Source organism: Synchiropus splendidus, chromosome 14, assembly GCF_027744825.2.
Source record: "Synchiropus splendidus isolate RoL2022-P1 chromosome 14, RoL_Sspl_1.0, whole genome shotgun sequence".
Lineage (NCBI taxonomy): Eukaryota > Metazoa > Chordata > Actinopteri > Syngnathiformes > Callionymidae > Synchiropus > Synchiropus splendidus.
The window spans coordinates 10793821-10810999 of NC_071347.1; the positions used below are offsets into that span (position 1 = coordinate 10793821).

The window sequence follows — 17179 nt, forward strand, 5'->3', positions numbered from 1 at the left end:
AGACTTTTTACTGATCATTAAAACACAACATGCTGGTCATGAATAAGAGTTTATTCTGCATTTAATGAAAACCCCAGGTAAGAAATGAAGCTACACTATTTTTAGGCTGCCGTGACTACAAGCTGTTTCAAGCGGAGCAGGTGTTTCATTGCAAGTTTGAGCTTACAAGACCAGTTTTACAGTCAGTTCAATACGTTGTTTGTGTCCGTAAAAGTGACCACTGCCACCGCCTCAGCTTTATATGCAGGAGTGAGTTAATATGTCGATTTTGCATTATTCAGCACAAATATACAAGACTATTCAATGCTACGCTGGTTGGAATCTGAGGGACAATTTCCTGTGAGTGTAGTGTCTGACAATCAATGAACATTTATGGACTGAAATTGTCCAAAATCGCATCTGATTTATGGGAGTAGTTTTGGCCAAAAACACTGATGAATTGTTTTTCTGCTCAAGTTCAATTACGTTGCCAAATGTTTTCATGTTTAAACTGGCTGTTGTTCTTTTTCGCAAACATTTAATCTGTTAGTGTAATTGCAAACATTGCCAGTGCGGTATTCATCAGGGGAAAAACAATTCTCACAAATTTAACTTGACATCAGAGATTCAACAAATGCGTGAGGACAGTGATGCAACAGCATATCCATCCATCCATCCAGGAGAATCTTAGTGCAACCTGGACAGAATCTTTACAGCACACTGGAAGTGCCCTCAGGCCTCCACCCAGTTAAACAAGCCTGGAATCCCTCTACAAGGTGGCGTCTGGAAGGACCTCATGCCCAGCAATCTCAGAGTAGTGAAGGTCCAACTCTAAGTATCTCTCAGTATCCTTAAAAAAGGCAAGAGTTTAGAAACTGTAATTGTGGAGAGAACACAAATCATGGCGTCTATCCACATGAAGTGTGTTGAATCTGTTCTAAAATGGGCTTTTTCAGTCACCTGAACCAAAGCTTCTCCCGGTGCGACTGCCAGAGTGGATAGATTTGAAATACTGGTTTCACATCTGCGTCTGTAACATGAATACCACAGTTTTTTTTTTTTTTTTTTTTTTTAAATTATATACAGTGGTACCTCGGTTCTCGACCACAATCCGTTCCAGACGGCCGTTCGAGAAGCGTTTTGTTGGAAATCCGAATCGATTTTTCCCATTACAATTAATGGAAAAGTGTCTGAACAGTGCGCTGTTCCTCTATGTGTGTGGCCGCTGCATGTGGGAGGGGTTGCCGAGTGAGTGACGTCTCTCCAGAAGTGAAGAGGTGCCCGGTGCGTGTCCAGCTCTGAATGTGCGCTTCTGTGCAGTTTGGCTGTGACAAAGTCATAAACCAAGTCACGCTCTGTCCCAGACTCGCCTCATCCCTGTCCCAGCTCCAGCCCACAACAGGACATCAAACCCTGGAGGAGAGGTGTGGAGAGCGAGCACCTCCCCTGTGACACTCTACCACGGTCCAGTGCAGAGACAGGAAAGGTTTTACACCTCAATATGAAGGAAAAACACCAACGGGACACGTCTGCATAAAGAGGCTGCGTTATACACAATAACAAAGCACGTCGTGGGTCAGCTGATCGGTCCGCGCACATTATGATTTTTCTGGTTTTCTTCTGAGGTGTTTGAGTTCTGGATTTTCGTTCCAAACCCAAAGCAAAAAAATCTAGAAATTTTTGTTCGAAAAACCGAGGTACCACTGTACTTGTTTACCAAATGTTTACCTGTCAGATGGCATTTGTTGAGCAAGTTCAGCACCTTGATTTTAATGATATTTAATCACTAATGTACCCAAAACTTGCCAATGTGAGGGACTAGAGGTGGGAGTAAGGGATGGCCTTTTTTTTTTTTTATGATGATGATGTTCGGTGAGTAGTTTCTGGCAGTGCACATTCGTTTTTGTATCGGAGTAGCTCCCAATGGCGGAGGCAGACACACTGAGAGGTTCATTAATACAGTAAACTAAAACAGTAATTGTATACAGCATGTTATAGAGTGTTGGGATGACACACACCCATACACACACACCGCAAAACTGAACTCTTCTCATCGGTTCTTCATGATTCACGACGGTCACCAATTCAATTTGGGAAGCACTGGTGCCAGCTCCACCTTCCATCGTAGCTCCAGTAGTCCTTTGGCCACTGTACGACCTGAACGTTTGTTTTGCGTTGCGTTTTTTTTTCTTTCAGATATTAATGTCTCGGGTCTGTTAAAGTCCTTCATTTCAACATTGTCTGTCTCAATTTTAAAAACCTGATCGTATATGCTGGATGTGATGTCAGCATCCTGTGTCAGGTAGGACACGTTCCACAAGCAGATGAATTTGGTACCTACACCGCAACTCCAGAAGTGTGGGTGCAGGTTATGCCTGCGTCTTGCGATCATACATACATTGAAAAAAAAGAAAAAAAATACAGCAGATGCAGATTTAAAAATGAAAAAAAAAAACAATTACATTGAAGAATGCAATGAGTTGTCGAGTCATTGCATGCAAATCTAAGTCAAGTCTCAGGTAGAAAATCCAAGTTAAGTCGAGCCTTTGATTTGGCGTGTCGACTCAATTCACTCAACTTGAGTGTTAACACAAATCCAGAACAGAATGAGAACAAAACCATCAGCCTTTGCCTCAATCGTCTGACTGATAATCACAATGAAATTCCATGGCACTCGCTTAAAGTACCTGAGCTCTGTCCACACTAGTACTTATTACCTCCAAGTCCTTTAAACTCCTCAAAGGCCTCAGGTAGGCATCCATTCATACGTGAAGTAGCCATGGACCGCACCGGAACACCATGAGTTGAGGAGCAAAAGAACATGGGAAAGAAAAAAGGAGCTGGAGAAGCTTTATCTCCTTGACTTCCTTCTCATTGAAATACCTACTTCAGGAGAGGAAAGCTCCCAGGACTTCATCAGACTAAACTGATCACACTTTCTATGGTCTAACTGTGGTGGAAAACACAGGCAGAAGCGATTCGCTTCCACAGCCGGTGGAATCTAGGTTATATTTATATTCTGGGACGGGCCCGCTGTAATCTGCCCAGCTTCATAATTAGCACATCATTGTGTTTACACTCGCAGATCGTACCCTTGAACTGGTAAAAAAAAAAAAAGAGGACTGGTGTCTGCAAAGATAATTAACCTAAGACGGGAGGAAGTGCAGATCCATGTTGTGATGTAATACCCCGACCTTCTAAGGAGTCTTAAAAAGAATTTACATTTGAGAGCGGTGAGAGAGGGAGAGTGAGTAAGCAGGGCTGTTTTATATTCACGCCGGTGTTTTCTTTCAAGTATGCCTTCTCACACAAATGTTATAAAGTCAGCGTTCAGACCACATTACATCCTTCACTTACGCGATGCAACGTCAGGTCTCAAGGCTACATTTGGAAGCTGAATCTTCATATTGGCAGAATCTTTATCTGATGCGTGCGGCGGTGGTGGAGGCTAAATCATTAAGTGGCTCGAATAGTTATCTTGACTTAATAAAACAGTGTTCAATGAAATAACTAATACATCTTCCTTGAGTCAAGAGTTGCTGGCTAAGTGTAACTGGGTTGGATGCTGTGCTTTAAAGCAACAATGTGTAATATTTAGACATAAATAGATTATTTTCATATTTCCTCAGACGGCAGGTTTCAGTTTCAACAGTCCAAAATCCCAGAGTCAGACTCTCTGGCTCTCTGTTAAACGCTCCCTTGGAGTATGTAACTTTCTCTGGGTTAGCCACCCAGAGGTGTGTTCTGTGAGTGGCACCACTGCCCCAACTCCACCCCCACTTTAAAGTGTGTAAAGTCCTGAGGTTTCGAGCAGGTCACCATCCTGCAGCAGGCAATAGCAAACCTTGACGTTTCCTAGTCTGTAGTAAATTTGCAAATTTTGGAACTAAAAAAATATTCAGTGAAGACATGGTCAACACTTAGTTCTTTCTCTCTTTATTTTATTATAATAACCTGGGGTCGACGGCCACGCGACGGTATTTATGCCGCCTTCCAGGAGTCACACTAAAAATATGAGACACATGGACAATCTTTTAATGGAACGTGTTTTAAATGAAATAAAAAAATGTATATAAATACGTAATGTTATTCATACATACCTTCCCTTGATTTTTTTTGTCTTAGGTTTCCCATCAACAACGTTTGTTTATACCTTGTCGCCTCATTTCTAAGGTCTTGACAGCCCCTCCCAACAGTCACAGCATATAATGTGGGTCCTGAGGAAATGTTATCGCCAAACACAGTGTTAGAATGACAGCATGTATCTAACTGTAGCTCCCGTGTCTGACTCAAGAGCACTCGGAGTGACTGTTGAGTGAGGGTTCAGAACAAATAACCAATAACGACAAAGGCCAAAGAACTGGTCACCATCCAGCCACGCAAACACATGCACAACTTCTCCATCGCCTGTATCTTGAGGCAGATCTTTATTACTCAACACAAGTAATGTCTATGGACTCGCATGCTCTTTAACTTGTCAGGGCGAAGCTTTTACTCATCCGAGGAACAAGTTCCTCCATTTCACTGAATATCTAAGCGCCATGTATCAGGGGATCGTACAATGAAAAACGATTATTAGCTCATTATCCTGCAGGAATCTATGAACGTAGCCCTGCACTCTTATGACCCTCGTGTTTTTGTAGTCGAGACCAAATAAAAATGCTAAATATCCACCCAGCTAGTGCATCACTGGAGTCAGTGAGCTTCTTTCGATCTGTCGCCTGATTATTTGTGTAGGTAATTCCTGCCTTCATTGCCCTGTAATTAATATCTATTAATACGCACTTGTGATATCTACTGCGCCGCTTAAATGCAGCGCTTGGTGGTAGAAGGCCTTGAGGGGATCACAGATCAAATCTAATTAGCTGTATGCAATGCATCGGAGAAATGTCTTCATATTTATCGAGCTCCTCTAACTGCTTTTTGCCTTCAGGATCTGATGAGGGGAAAATGTCCTCGGGGGGCCCATAGATGCAGACGCACTACAAGCTGCTCCTCCTGTCAGCGTGCTGATGTTTCCAGAAATGGCTCTTTGCTGCTGTTCCGGAGGAGCACGGAGGGTGGAGTTCCCCATAAATGTACACTATAAATGATAGATAGCAGCTCAGGGGCTGGAGCCTTTGTCACACATTCTAATAGCCCTGTCATTCTGCTCTAATCCGGCCCGTTTTCTCAATAAATGCTGTTCAGCAGCATTATTTTTAGGCGTCTTAAGCAACTCTGTGAACTGCAAACTACCGATTAACTGATGCTGGTGCCAAATCCTATTAGCAGGCTGTTCCATCATTTCCGCGCGTTTTCCTCTTGGCCGGCAAAATAATGGACAACGCGCAAGCTCCGTGATAGATTTGACTTTCTTCATTTCACCTCGACAGTTCACTTCGTGCTACTTTTTAACATTTGCTAACCTGACATGTGGAAGTTAAGTGCTTACTTAGCTAGGGGGCTTAAATTATTAGTCGCGACCGTAGACATGAATAAATGGTAGAGCTGAAGTGCTGACATAGCAATCTGGATCATTTCGACTCCCGGTGCGAATGTTTTTTATGGTACATGTCACCCATCCCGCTCCTTCTGTGCCTCCTGGTTAGGACAGCAGGCTCTGATCTAGTGTTGTACTCGAGATTGGTCTTGGTCTTGAGACGAGACTGAGACCCTAAAAAAGTGGTCTTGGGACCCGACTCTGTCTTGTCTCAGACTGGGTGGAGCTGGAGTTTCTATTCAAGACGAGTCCAGACCGACATAGAAAACTGTCATAATTGGTAAAAGAAGATTCTGGCTTTTTGTTTAGTTTTGTTGTGTCTCAAACGGATCTACAAAAGGGCCGCAGGTCTCAGGCAGTATGCGCCAACTATACCTTTAGGTTACGCTCGCCAACGGCATGTGAGGATGGAAAAGCAGCAACCCAACTCAATAACTTCATGAAGTCATTGTGTGGTTGAAAAGGCCAAATGTTCTTTTATCAATTGGATTGAGAGTTAAAGGAGGTGTGCTGCTTTTTTCAGTCTAATTGTGCAAAATAAGAGGCACAATAAAATGATCCTGCCAAACCAAAGGAGTGTACTATGAAGTACTATGAAAGTGGATATCAGATTTTTGCGCGCACATTCTTACTGAAAATGTCATTGAATATATGCAACATTCTTGAACAGATCCCAGCTTCGTTGCTTTCCTTTAGCTCTTACATCACAAATATACAAATTGTGTATCAGCGTTTCATATTACACTCAATGTTGGGGTGGTACCTAAGAAATAAAAAGTTTAAAAAAGTATAGTTCATACAGGAAATCGGTCAAAAAAGTGAAAGTACTTGAGGCCAAAACATGCCATGGCACACGTGTGCCAAGCCTTCTGCCAATGCACAATGAAAGTCGCAGTCCTCAGATTTGGATCCTCATCGGATCCACAGTCATGATGTGATGTAAGTTAGTTCAGTGTTTCACATTGTCACGACCTAAACTAAACTTAATTCAGCAGAGAGTCAACATGAGACGCTCCATTCTGCAGCATTAGCATTAGCATTCTGCTAATTTTTACGTATCAAATGATGGAGTCATCCGGGCAGAATCTTTTTTTTTTTTGTTGTGTGATGCCAGGTCAACATAACCACACATTAAAAGGTGCGTTTCATTTGAGTCTTTGTGATCTTGCGGAGCAGCGCAAGTCACAAGTAAGTAAGTTGTAACTGTAATGTTATGCACTACACTACTACTTCCTTACACCTAGTATTAGTAACATGCTGTACCTGGCGGCACCGTATCGCGCCTTAATGTGACTGAAAGTACTTTATTATGAGCTGATGTATGAAGTGTGTGCTGTAGCTTATCGTATGCTATGATGTAATTTTATCCCAATCGGAGAGACACTCTATAAAACAACCTTGTGTTAAAGATTGAAATACTGCTTCACAAACATTTGTGTTTTCCGCTCTACTTTGCCTGGGCAATAATGAGCAACTCATCTACTAAATTATGGAGTCTTTATTCCCCCTGCATCCCACTATCCCTTATGTCTGCAAGCCATGATTCAAAGGTAGATGGTATGAAGTGCTCCGAGGCTACAACCTTTAGCTTTACAGGCTGCTTGTGTCTGAGTGAAGCCAGTAGCTCCAGTCAATTATTAATCACGTATGAAGCTTTCTAATGTTCATTGGCTCCTTTCTTCACTGTGATTTCTCAATGCCCTTCAGCTTTTGGTTGTCTGAGAGAGAGAAGTGATGCCAGCCTTTTTATTGATGTATTTTTATAATTTTTTTTTTGTGTGTGTTCAGTGCACATTGGTGTTTTATGGTGGAAGATAAGTGCTGCAACCCTGGAGTAAACTATCCCTCTCGGCACGGTCCGGTCTGTGATTGAATTAGCCGGCGCCGGCGCCGCCGCTGCAGCTATCTCCCATGCTGGCAGTCACGCTGAATCTACCATGTGAAACAACATGATAAAAGGCTGGATTTGATTTGCATTCATGCTGCCGCTTAAGTTCAAAGCAAGGTTGTTGATAATCATTAAAGATCACAGCTTCCCCGCCGAGTGATCCGCCTGCGTTTGATGTGGCGCCGCGATTCCGACCCTTCTATTAACAATCGATTAGTCATTGATTATTGACTCATTTATACATCCCATAATCTACCATCTTCGCCTGGTATGCTTATGAGGGCAAACGCTTTATCATTTAATTACACTCGCCCTGTTCAGCCAGCCGGGGTGAAGATCATCCGGTTTCACGGCCGCAACACTTGAGATCCTCACAAGGAGAAGAAGCTTCACTCTGACACCTCTTTTTTATTTTTAGTGCACTTTGAGGATTTTAATTCAGCCATTCAGATTTTAAAATATAACACCGCACTACAAAAAAACCCCACTATTGTTTTGCAATTGAGGCCCAGTTTGCCTCATTCATGATGATATATGATTCAAGTTAGGGCTGCTCCGTTAATCGATTTTTTATCGGGATTACGATTATAAAAACGTGGTAGTCGTCGTGAAGCGATTATTCACCCGGACACCCGTCTCCCCAGCTTCTCTCATTATGTCCCCAAACGCTGTACCACGCTTCGTCCCGATGAAAATTGCCCGGTGTCAGCGAGGGAGCTCAAGCCTCTGTTTACACGGAGTGGGGGACGCTGAGATTAGCCACTGTTAGCGACCGACTCCGTCGCTCTGCAGCATGGTATTCAGAACCTCGGAGGAGCAGACGCTCATCCAGCGTTCCATCTCACAACAGCAATGCTACCTGCTGGTTGGCGATGTTTCAAAAACCAGTGATTATCTGGAAGCGGATTCATCAGAAAAATCGCTTGCTCCGAACGGGAGATGGAGGCGATAAAATCAAGTGCTCCTCGTCATTCATCACGCTGCAGAGACGCAGGAAGGGCGCTCAAATATGCAAGTTTTATAATCAAAGGAGGACTTCTGCTATCACAAAAAATGAATTCAAATATTGGAATATGACATCACAGCTTACAAATCAGAACCTCTGGAACATCTTTGCGTCCCAGCCAAGTGCCTGCACAGCTGGAAATATTGTCTCCTGTCTCCAGTTCTCTGAAGCCTGACCATACAGAGTGGCAACGTTTCAAGAGATAAATATTTAACCTACATCAAGAAGGTTAAATTATTATATAAATTTTACACATTTTTCATTTCATTGTTGTTCATTGTTCAATAAAGTTTTATATGAATGAAAATAATCGCAATTATCATTTTTGCCATAATGAACCAGCCCTATTTCAAGTCTAGATGAATGATGAATGACTCGGGATGCGCCAATACCATTTTTTTCCAAAACCATTAATGCACGAGTACTTGCATCGGAGTACTCTCCGATACCAGTGCTGAGTACTTACAGCAGTTACTTTGAATTTTTAAGATGCTTCCATATACATTTATATCTGAACAACAACACTCAGTATGGTTTTCTTGTACATGGGTGAAGATCACCAGTTTCACTGCAGCACAAACACAAATTTTAGAAAACTGTCATAAACCAGTGCTTCTCAAACATTTTCTGTTGTGCCCTCCCCGAAACTCTCCTCCACATCTTTAAATAGTATTACTTTTCTATAAAATTATTATACAAAAAGGAAAAAGTACGCTTCTGCATAACATTGTATCCATAACATTAAAGAAAAGAAAAAAAGAAGGTAACAGATCAACTTAACTTTAATAACATTGTTTTTGTCTGTAACAGAAAAGGCTTCCTGAAATAAAAAAAATAATATCATGAGTTGATGTGCAATTATGCTTTATTTTTTAGTACAGTAAAAAAGTATTTTCCCTGAGGTCACATGCGCCCACTGGCATCGCTCCACTATTTGAGAAGGACTTCAAAATCTTCGCACTGCAGTAAAGTGGTGTAGGTATTGGTGACCATTCTCTGTGTATCAGTACAAATACCCAAGCTCGGTATCTGTGTCACCATGAAGCACCTACACATATGGCACCCATTTTGACAGCGTTGCACATGTTCCTTCTTGTCAGAGCTCAGTGAGAGTTGTGCCTCGCCCTTTGCCTTCACCCTTTGTGATCATGTGTGCATCAGTCCCCACACTGAGGAATGAGATGTAAGTGGAGTTTTCCCCATTTCATTTCATGTGCGAATATTTTACAGCGACTGGAAAGACAGATTGAAAATGGTGTGGTGCAAACCTTGCGGCATTGTTCAAAAGCATTTTCATGAGATGCTAGTCCAGAAATCAACCCAATTTGTTTCTCCTGAAACATGACATCATTGAATCTCTCTCTGATCTTCGCTCTCATTCATCTGACTGACTGACGCTGAGTAACAGGATGCTTCGGCACATTTTGCACGGAGAGGTGAACCACCGTGCCTGTGGCACAGTTCCTCACTTTGAGAGCCATGTCAACCATGACAGCCCAGGAGGCCCAGAAGCTTTTTGATACTTGGCTAGACCCCATCCATCCCTTGTGACCGTTGGGTATCTGACAAATCAGCGACATCTGCCGGAGTAATTGATGTTGATCATCCCTCAATCATCTTCCACCCCTGTCTGCACCGTGATGGTTTCCTCGAAGCACAAAGGAAGAGAAGACATGAGGAAAAGGTAGTACAGTGGTACCTCGGTTTTCGAACATCCTGGAATTTGAACAAATCGGAGTTCAAACAAAAATTTACAGATTTTTTTGCTTCGGATTTCGAACAAAAATCCAGAACCCGAACGCCCCCGAAATAAGCCGGAAAAAACATAACGTGCGCAGACCGATCAGCTGACCCATGACGCGCTTTGTTATTGTGTATAACGCAGCCTCTGTATGCAGACGTGTCCCGTTAGCTCCATTTACTGACTGTTTTTTCTTCATATTGAGGTGTAAAACCTTTCTGGACCATGGTAGAGTGTCACAGGGGATGTGCTCCTCGACACCTCCGAGGCTGGAGCGCGCACTCCAGGGTTTGATGTCCTGTTGTGGGCTGGAGCTGGGACAGGGATGAGGCGAGTCTGGGACAGAGCGTGACTTGGTTTATGACTTTGTCACAGCCAAACTGCACAGAAGCGCACATTCAGAGCTGGACACGCACCGGGCACCTCTTCACTTCTGGAGAGACGTCACTCACTCGGCAGCCCCTCCCACATGCAGCGGCCACACACATAGAGGAACAGCGCACCTGCAGCAGACACTCTACATTCACTCCTACAAAAGCCTCTTTTAAGGCTTGGAACGCATTATTTCTTTTTCCATTCATTGTAATGGGAAACATCGATTCAGATTTCAAACAATTTGCTTCTTGAACCGACCTTCTGGAACGGATTGTGGTCAAGAACCGAGGTGCCACTGTATAAGACAAAGTGTTACTAAACATTTCTACACAATATTGCAGACTCTGCTGTACTCTGGGGTCTCAATACCACGACCTGGATCTAAGGGGCACGGCTCCGGTGCTGGTCATGTCAGCAGCTGCAACAGGAATTCATGGGGACATTTTCCAAAGTTTCATATTATCGATGTGAAGTGACTGAACGCCTCCAACATCAAATCCCATCTAAGTCGGCTCATTCCCAGCCCTGGAGGTTTTATTGAAATAGTTGTTCTCTTTACAAACGGCGACCCCTTATGCACGACCGCCGTCACTTTGTGACTGATGAAGGTAAAAATAATCCACTTTGTGACTGAGGAAGGTAGAAATAATCCACTCCTGACTTCGAGTTGGTATCGATCCCCTCACCTGAAGTGTTTGTGTTATTGTGGCCCTGAGCAAGATACCCGTGTTTCGGATGCGTCGCTGCGTTGCAACCTACTGCCGTCAGTGGGTAGTGTAAAGCACTGCATAAGCATTGAAGGAACAGCCATTTACCATTCATTTCCATGGACTTGATCTTTTTGATCTGACGTTATGAAGAAGTGGCTTCTGGATTTATTAGCTGAAGGACTGGATCAAGATGTGATGCTGGCTTCCCATTTGCTGTATTTCCCTGCTGTGTGTCCTCTTGGGTAAAGGGTTTAGTCATCCACCAGACATTCAGAGCTTCTTTCTTCATAGAACAGAGAAACCTGCTTTTTTTCCCTTGGCAGGAATGGAAGTGGGGAATACAACTGCTCTGTGGGCTTTGACTAGGGCTTGGGAAGTGGATGAGGAAAGGAAAGACATATCTGATGTGACGGCTACACCTATGACCCAGGAAGGTAAAGTATTGAAAAATCTATGAATATTTAGAAGTCTATAACGCTGTCCAAGTACCATGTCACAGTTTGAACATTGGGTCAGTGTTATCCCCGACACTTCAGGTCAGAGAACGGCATAAACACCGGTGCATGTCTCTGCACGCCGCAGGCTCGTGTCATCCCAAAATAATGCGGTGATGGACGAATGCGAGTCGCCTGCTCCAGCTGCAGGCTGTAATACAAAATTGTCTGGGGGCTTGCAGCCAGTTAGCCGAATTATTGCCTGAAAATATTGGCGTGCCAGGGAGAGGGGGTTCTGCCTAAAATTGGGGTTGATGGATGGTGGTATGGAATTGATAAGGATCTCTTCGATGAGAGCACAGAGAAATTAGCAAGCCGAACACAGATGTAGCCCGTGCATGAGCTGAGGAACATAGCGTGGCATTGAATTACATGTCTGGCATAGCATCACACCCCTGGTGCATATGAATATTGATCCATGCGTTTTAAGGAAGGATTGATTTGACTGGGGAGACAAAGTCATGAGAGTGCAGCTGTGCTCTGCTGCTTATTATTGCATCCCTGACAAGACACGTCCCTGCTCCTTGGGTAATATATATATATATATAGATATGATATACAAGTTGTCACACACCAACTATATATAGAAACATCGGCTGCTAGATTAGCAGCTTAGTGGCGTCCAGATAATAATGATAATCGGATTCTCCTTTAAAAAAGACATTTACAACCTTGAGTTTCTCAGGCACAACGAGGCCAGCGGTGAGTTTAAAATCAAAGAGCAGGAAGTAAAGTCTTTCTCTGACTCCCAGCTACACAGGGCAAGAGGCAAGGGGACACACACAAACTTCGACCTCAGACAATATTGTGTCATCCATTCGCCTCTGTGTATCTTTAACTTCCAACGTGGAACCCTGTTTCTGTGCGGCTGCTAACCACAACACGGCTGTGCACAATAAAAAAATGTTGAGCAAAACGGGCCTGTGGTAAGTTTATGTCACAGGTTTTAAAAGTAATGTTAGATTCTAGTGCAGCATTATAGTAAGTTTCTGCCAGTAAATGAAATTATGTTGCCACCTTTTTTCTGGCAGGTCAGAGGCAGAGCTCCTGAGGCGTGACCAATAATGAAATTAATATAATCCTTTGCATTTAGATCTTACATTTAACAGGTTCATGCTGTGTTGCAGGGGCATCCAAACTTTTTATTAAGGACGGCCTCATTCGATCAGGTGAAGATTTTGGAGGTCTAGATTGACCAGAACATGTTATCGAGAGGTGTTTTACATAGAGGTTGAAACACTGCAGTTAGCATTGCTACTTAGCTTTGTGGTGTTTTCATTTAAAATATCTGTTTGATGTATGAAAATATATATTTTTTTAATGGTTGCAGTGTTGTTTTTCAGTTCTGATTTTGCTCTCTGTGGTTCATGTAGTTAGGAGTCACAAATGATAATTGTAAGAACGATGCTGCCTCAACTTAAACCACATGTTCTAGCTATACTTATGGTTACCAATTATTGGAAACACACCTGATGACAATTTGCCTTATCGGGACATTTTGGCGGATCACCATGAGGCAAAACCACAGTTTTAGGAGTACAGCTTCAAAATATCTGGATCATTACAATTGGGTTTAGGTTTGGTCATAAGTCCTGGCTAAGGTTAAAAAAAAAAAAAGCAATAAAGTCGATAAAATTACCTCACAAAGGTAGCGTTGTAAGTGTGTGATTGTGTGCATGTGTGTGTTTATCCTTGTCACATATAATAAACTGAAAAAAAAAACAAGTTTAAAACCTTCATTATTTGTTCTTGTTGATGCAAACTTACTAAAATACTAAAATACTAAAATACTAAAAGTGAAAAGTATAAAAACTCCTGCCACTCTTCTTCAACATCCTGGGGTGTTCAGTGCCATATTTAGCCACACAGCGTGCTTAACTTGCGTGTCACGTATTAGTGTCACAATAAATCAGCCAAAAGTGATCGGTTCCCAACTTTGTGCTTGCGTGTTGAGTTTGTCTTACTGATGGGGTGAAATAGTCATTTTGTAATGTATGCTGTTTTGTCTCAGATAATCCGTTTTTCTCACACATTCAACACGAATGTAGTCGTCCGGACTACTGCAAGGTTAAGCGCTCATTTCAGTGATATTTCGGTTCATGTCTTGTCTGTTTACTTGATAAAATTGAGTTAATTTGGCGAATACATCTGACTCAGATATTTAGAGGAGCAGGATTCTGCTGGCATGTTTCCAGATTGACTCTCCAGAGGCAGGGGAAGATTTCCACTCCATCAAGTCCACTTTATTTTTGGAGCGGATTTCTCTTCAAAACCATGGAACACATACAGTGGCAGTGACCCTCTTGGCCAAACCTGGGCACAGAGTGGACCTAGGGCAACACGCAGATCTCTGACTGTCCCTGTCGGCTCACAGTGTCCTCAAACGTGAAACAAGTATTCCGACTAGATCCAGAAAATGTCTAAAAGACCAGACATGAGAACACCCAGGGGAGTGGAAGAGGAAACCAAACACTCATGCTGACAGACATACCGCCCACTCTTGCTGTTGACCTGGTGCACAAAGTGCACCAATTATAAATCTGTTTAGTACACAATTGTTTTGTTTTTGTTTGAGCGCAAGTCAGACTATTGAACACCTGTTTGTAGATATGCTGCAACACCATTATGCATGCTTGCTAGTTTCTCTAAGACTTGGTGTATATACATATATATATTGAAATTCTTATAAAATTGAAATTGTTATACAAATATTTTCAAGACATGAAAAGAGCTTTAGTTTAAATATGGTGATATAAAAACTGAATATAGCCACCATCGTGATTTATTGTGCTATTGTCAAACTGATGCAAAATGAATATGGGTCCATCATTTCATTTGATTCAGTATATATATATATATATATATATATATATATATATATATATATATATATATATATATATATATATATATATATATATATATATATATATATATATATATATATATATATATATATATATATAAACCCACACAGATGATATAAATTATATCATTATATGTTCATTATTTAACATGGAAACAGATTTTGAGCTCAAGGTGAACAGAGAAAAGTAGCCAGAGAAAAGTAGCTCCAAAAGTCACATTGCTAAAAGGATGACTTCTGTAGGGCCAGACACTGTGTATGGGGGCACTTTTTAAATTTGTTTTTGACCTTTCTGCAAGCGTGCAGCGCTAACCGCAGAGCAAATGTGAAATAAATAAATAAAAGTATTTAGATTCAGAAATTTTATTTAAGTTGAAAAAAGAAAAAGCATGCTTAATCTTTCATAATAAAATGAACGTCCCGAAAAACACAAAATGGAAAGAGAAATAATCATAATCTTTAAAGAAAATTTGACTGTTTTCAAAATTATATATAAATGTGTTGGGATATTGAAATATTTATATCCATACTAAAATGTCAAATTGTTGAGTAACTTGAAAAGAAACTGCTCTTTTTTGAATGCAAATTTTCAGGACCTTTTAAGGGCCATCTGTGGAGCACAGAAGAAAGCTCCCGCTGAGAGCGGCTTGATGAGCGGGTTTAGGGCTGCTGTGACTCCCTGTTTAGCTTGATACTCAGTTGAAGGTGTTGTATTGTCGATTTGGTTCGAAGCAAAGATCACCGCCGACTGGCAGAAACATCAATCAGCTCCTGTGGTTTCGCCAAAGAGCTCGGTTCTTGAGAGCAGTCACGCCTCCCCTCGCCCCCTCCCTCCCTCCCTCCCTCCCCCCTGGTGCGCTGTCCGGCTCTGTGGTGCTGAACGCCGGAGACACTCGGCAGCCTGCAGCGCGGAGGAGCCGCCGTGTGCAGCACCAGGACGGAGCATGAAGCAGCCCAAAGTTCAGTGGAGTGTCCTGGGGGGATTGCGCCGTGGATAAACATGAGAGGAGCGTTTTTCATTGGTTTTTGTTTTATTTTTTGATGATCTTCGCCTCTTGTTTCCACCGCCGCCGCCGCCACCGCGGAGGCGCGTAACTTCCCACCACCAAGATGATTTGGGGGATTCTACTATGTTGCCTTCTGCCACCGAGTGCTGGATTTGAAACACCGGATCACCTGCCTTTCTATCACGGGCATGTTTTTGAGAACTCCCCGAGGGGGTCGAAAGTAAACAGACTGTTGGTGCGCATCGACGCGCAAAAATGGTGCCCAGACTCCGACATCCACTTCAGGCTGACGGGCAACGGCAGCGAGGATTTCCACCCGGTCCGCCACCACAAGCGCGGGCACGTCTTGCTGAAAACTTGGAGGGCTCTGGACCGAGAGGCTCGCTCGGAGTACCGGCTGCTCTTGGGTCTGTGGTGCGAGTCGGAATCCGTGTTTTATGAGGTGGCGTGGGTCAAAGTGGATGTTTTGGACACTAACGACCACCAGCCCACTTTTCTCAGCACGGACCCGGTTCACATAAGTTTACGCGACACCACCGCTCTCCGCAGCGTGGTGTACCAGCTCCAGGCAGTGGACGGGGACAGTGGGAAAAACGCGGAGGTGACTTACGTGTCAACCCCGCGCGGCGGCACTTTGTATGTTGTCCCGAAAACTGGAGAAGTTTTGCTGGTGGACTCGATCCTGGGTCTCTCCTCGGCTTTCAATGTCACCGTGTTTGCCAGAGACCACGGATGGCCACCCCTCACCAGCAACGGCGTCACGCTCACCGTGTCTCCGCAGCAGTGGAGTCCACGCAGATCCTCTCGCTCGCCGAGGGCGCTGCTTGACCCGGGCACTGTGGTGTCCCTGAACGTCTCAGAAGACGCCAACATCGGCTCCGTCATCACCAGCCTGAGTCCCACCAGGTTCCACTCCGCCACCTACGAGCTGATCAACACGGAAACAGACAGCCTCCCGGTCACCGTGGGTCGCGACACGGGAGATATCACCATCACCAGGAGGCTGGACAGAGAGACCGAGCCCACAGTGGACCTCACGGTCAAGATCCAAGATAAGCGAGGTGTGTAGAGTATTTCGACATTAAGCTGCACTTTAGTTTGACCACGCACGCCCCACCCCCGGCCATTTACATCCCTGGTGGTGATCTGAACCCATTTTAATGCTGTTCTGAACATCCCATGCTGATGGTGCCATCTGGACTCTTTACTCTTCATCACCAGCCCAGCCGGGCTGCTGTTGTTGCTGCTGCCCCGGCTCATTCCACAGGTGCGCCCCTGTCATCCACCTATTTAGCTGAAATATGAGCCAAAACACCAGCAATTATCTCACAATTAAATACCATTGCTGGCACAAGGACACGAGGGAGCGCACGTCACGAATAGGTCAATAAGAACAAGTGCCACCTGGGCATGATTCAACTCTGCCTTGCAGTATTATTTAGCAGTACTCACCAATGTTCACGTCTCCTGGAACAATGAGATCTGACTGAATATTAAACATGACCACAATATCGCAGAACTGATCGAACTTTGGCGATGTCTTGAGGCGTACAAAACCTTGGACATGAAATTATTACCCAGCATTTGTACTGACACGTGTTAGCGCTCAACTATTTCTTCATTCTACTGAG

General features: G+C 43.4%; 1 protein-coding gene across 1 annotated transcript in view; it reads left to right on the top strand.

The window, feature by feature from the left end:
- The first annotated feature begins 15437 nt into the window (after positions 1-15437).
- LOC128770415 (neural-cadherin-like) overlaps positions 15438-17179 on the top strand; it is a 168935-nt gene continuing 167193 nt past the window's right edge. Inside the window, exon 1 of the mRNA XM_053884836.1 lies at positions 15438-16609. Coding sequence (XP_053740811.1) covers positions 15652-16609 — 958 coding nt within the window. The 5' untranslated portion in view covers positions 15438-15651. The remainder of the gene's footprint in view (positions 16610-17179) is intronic.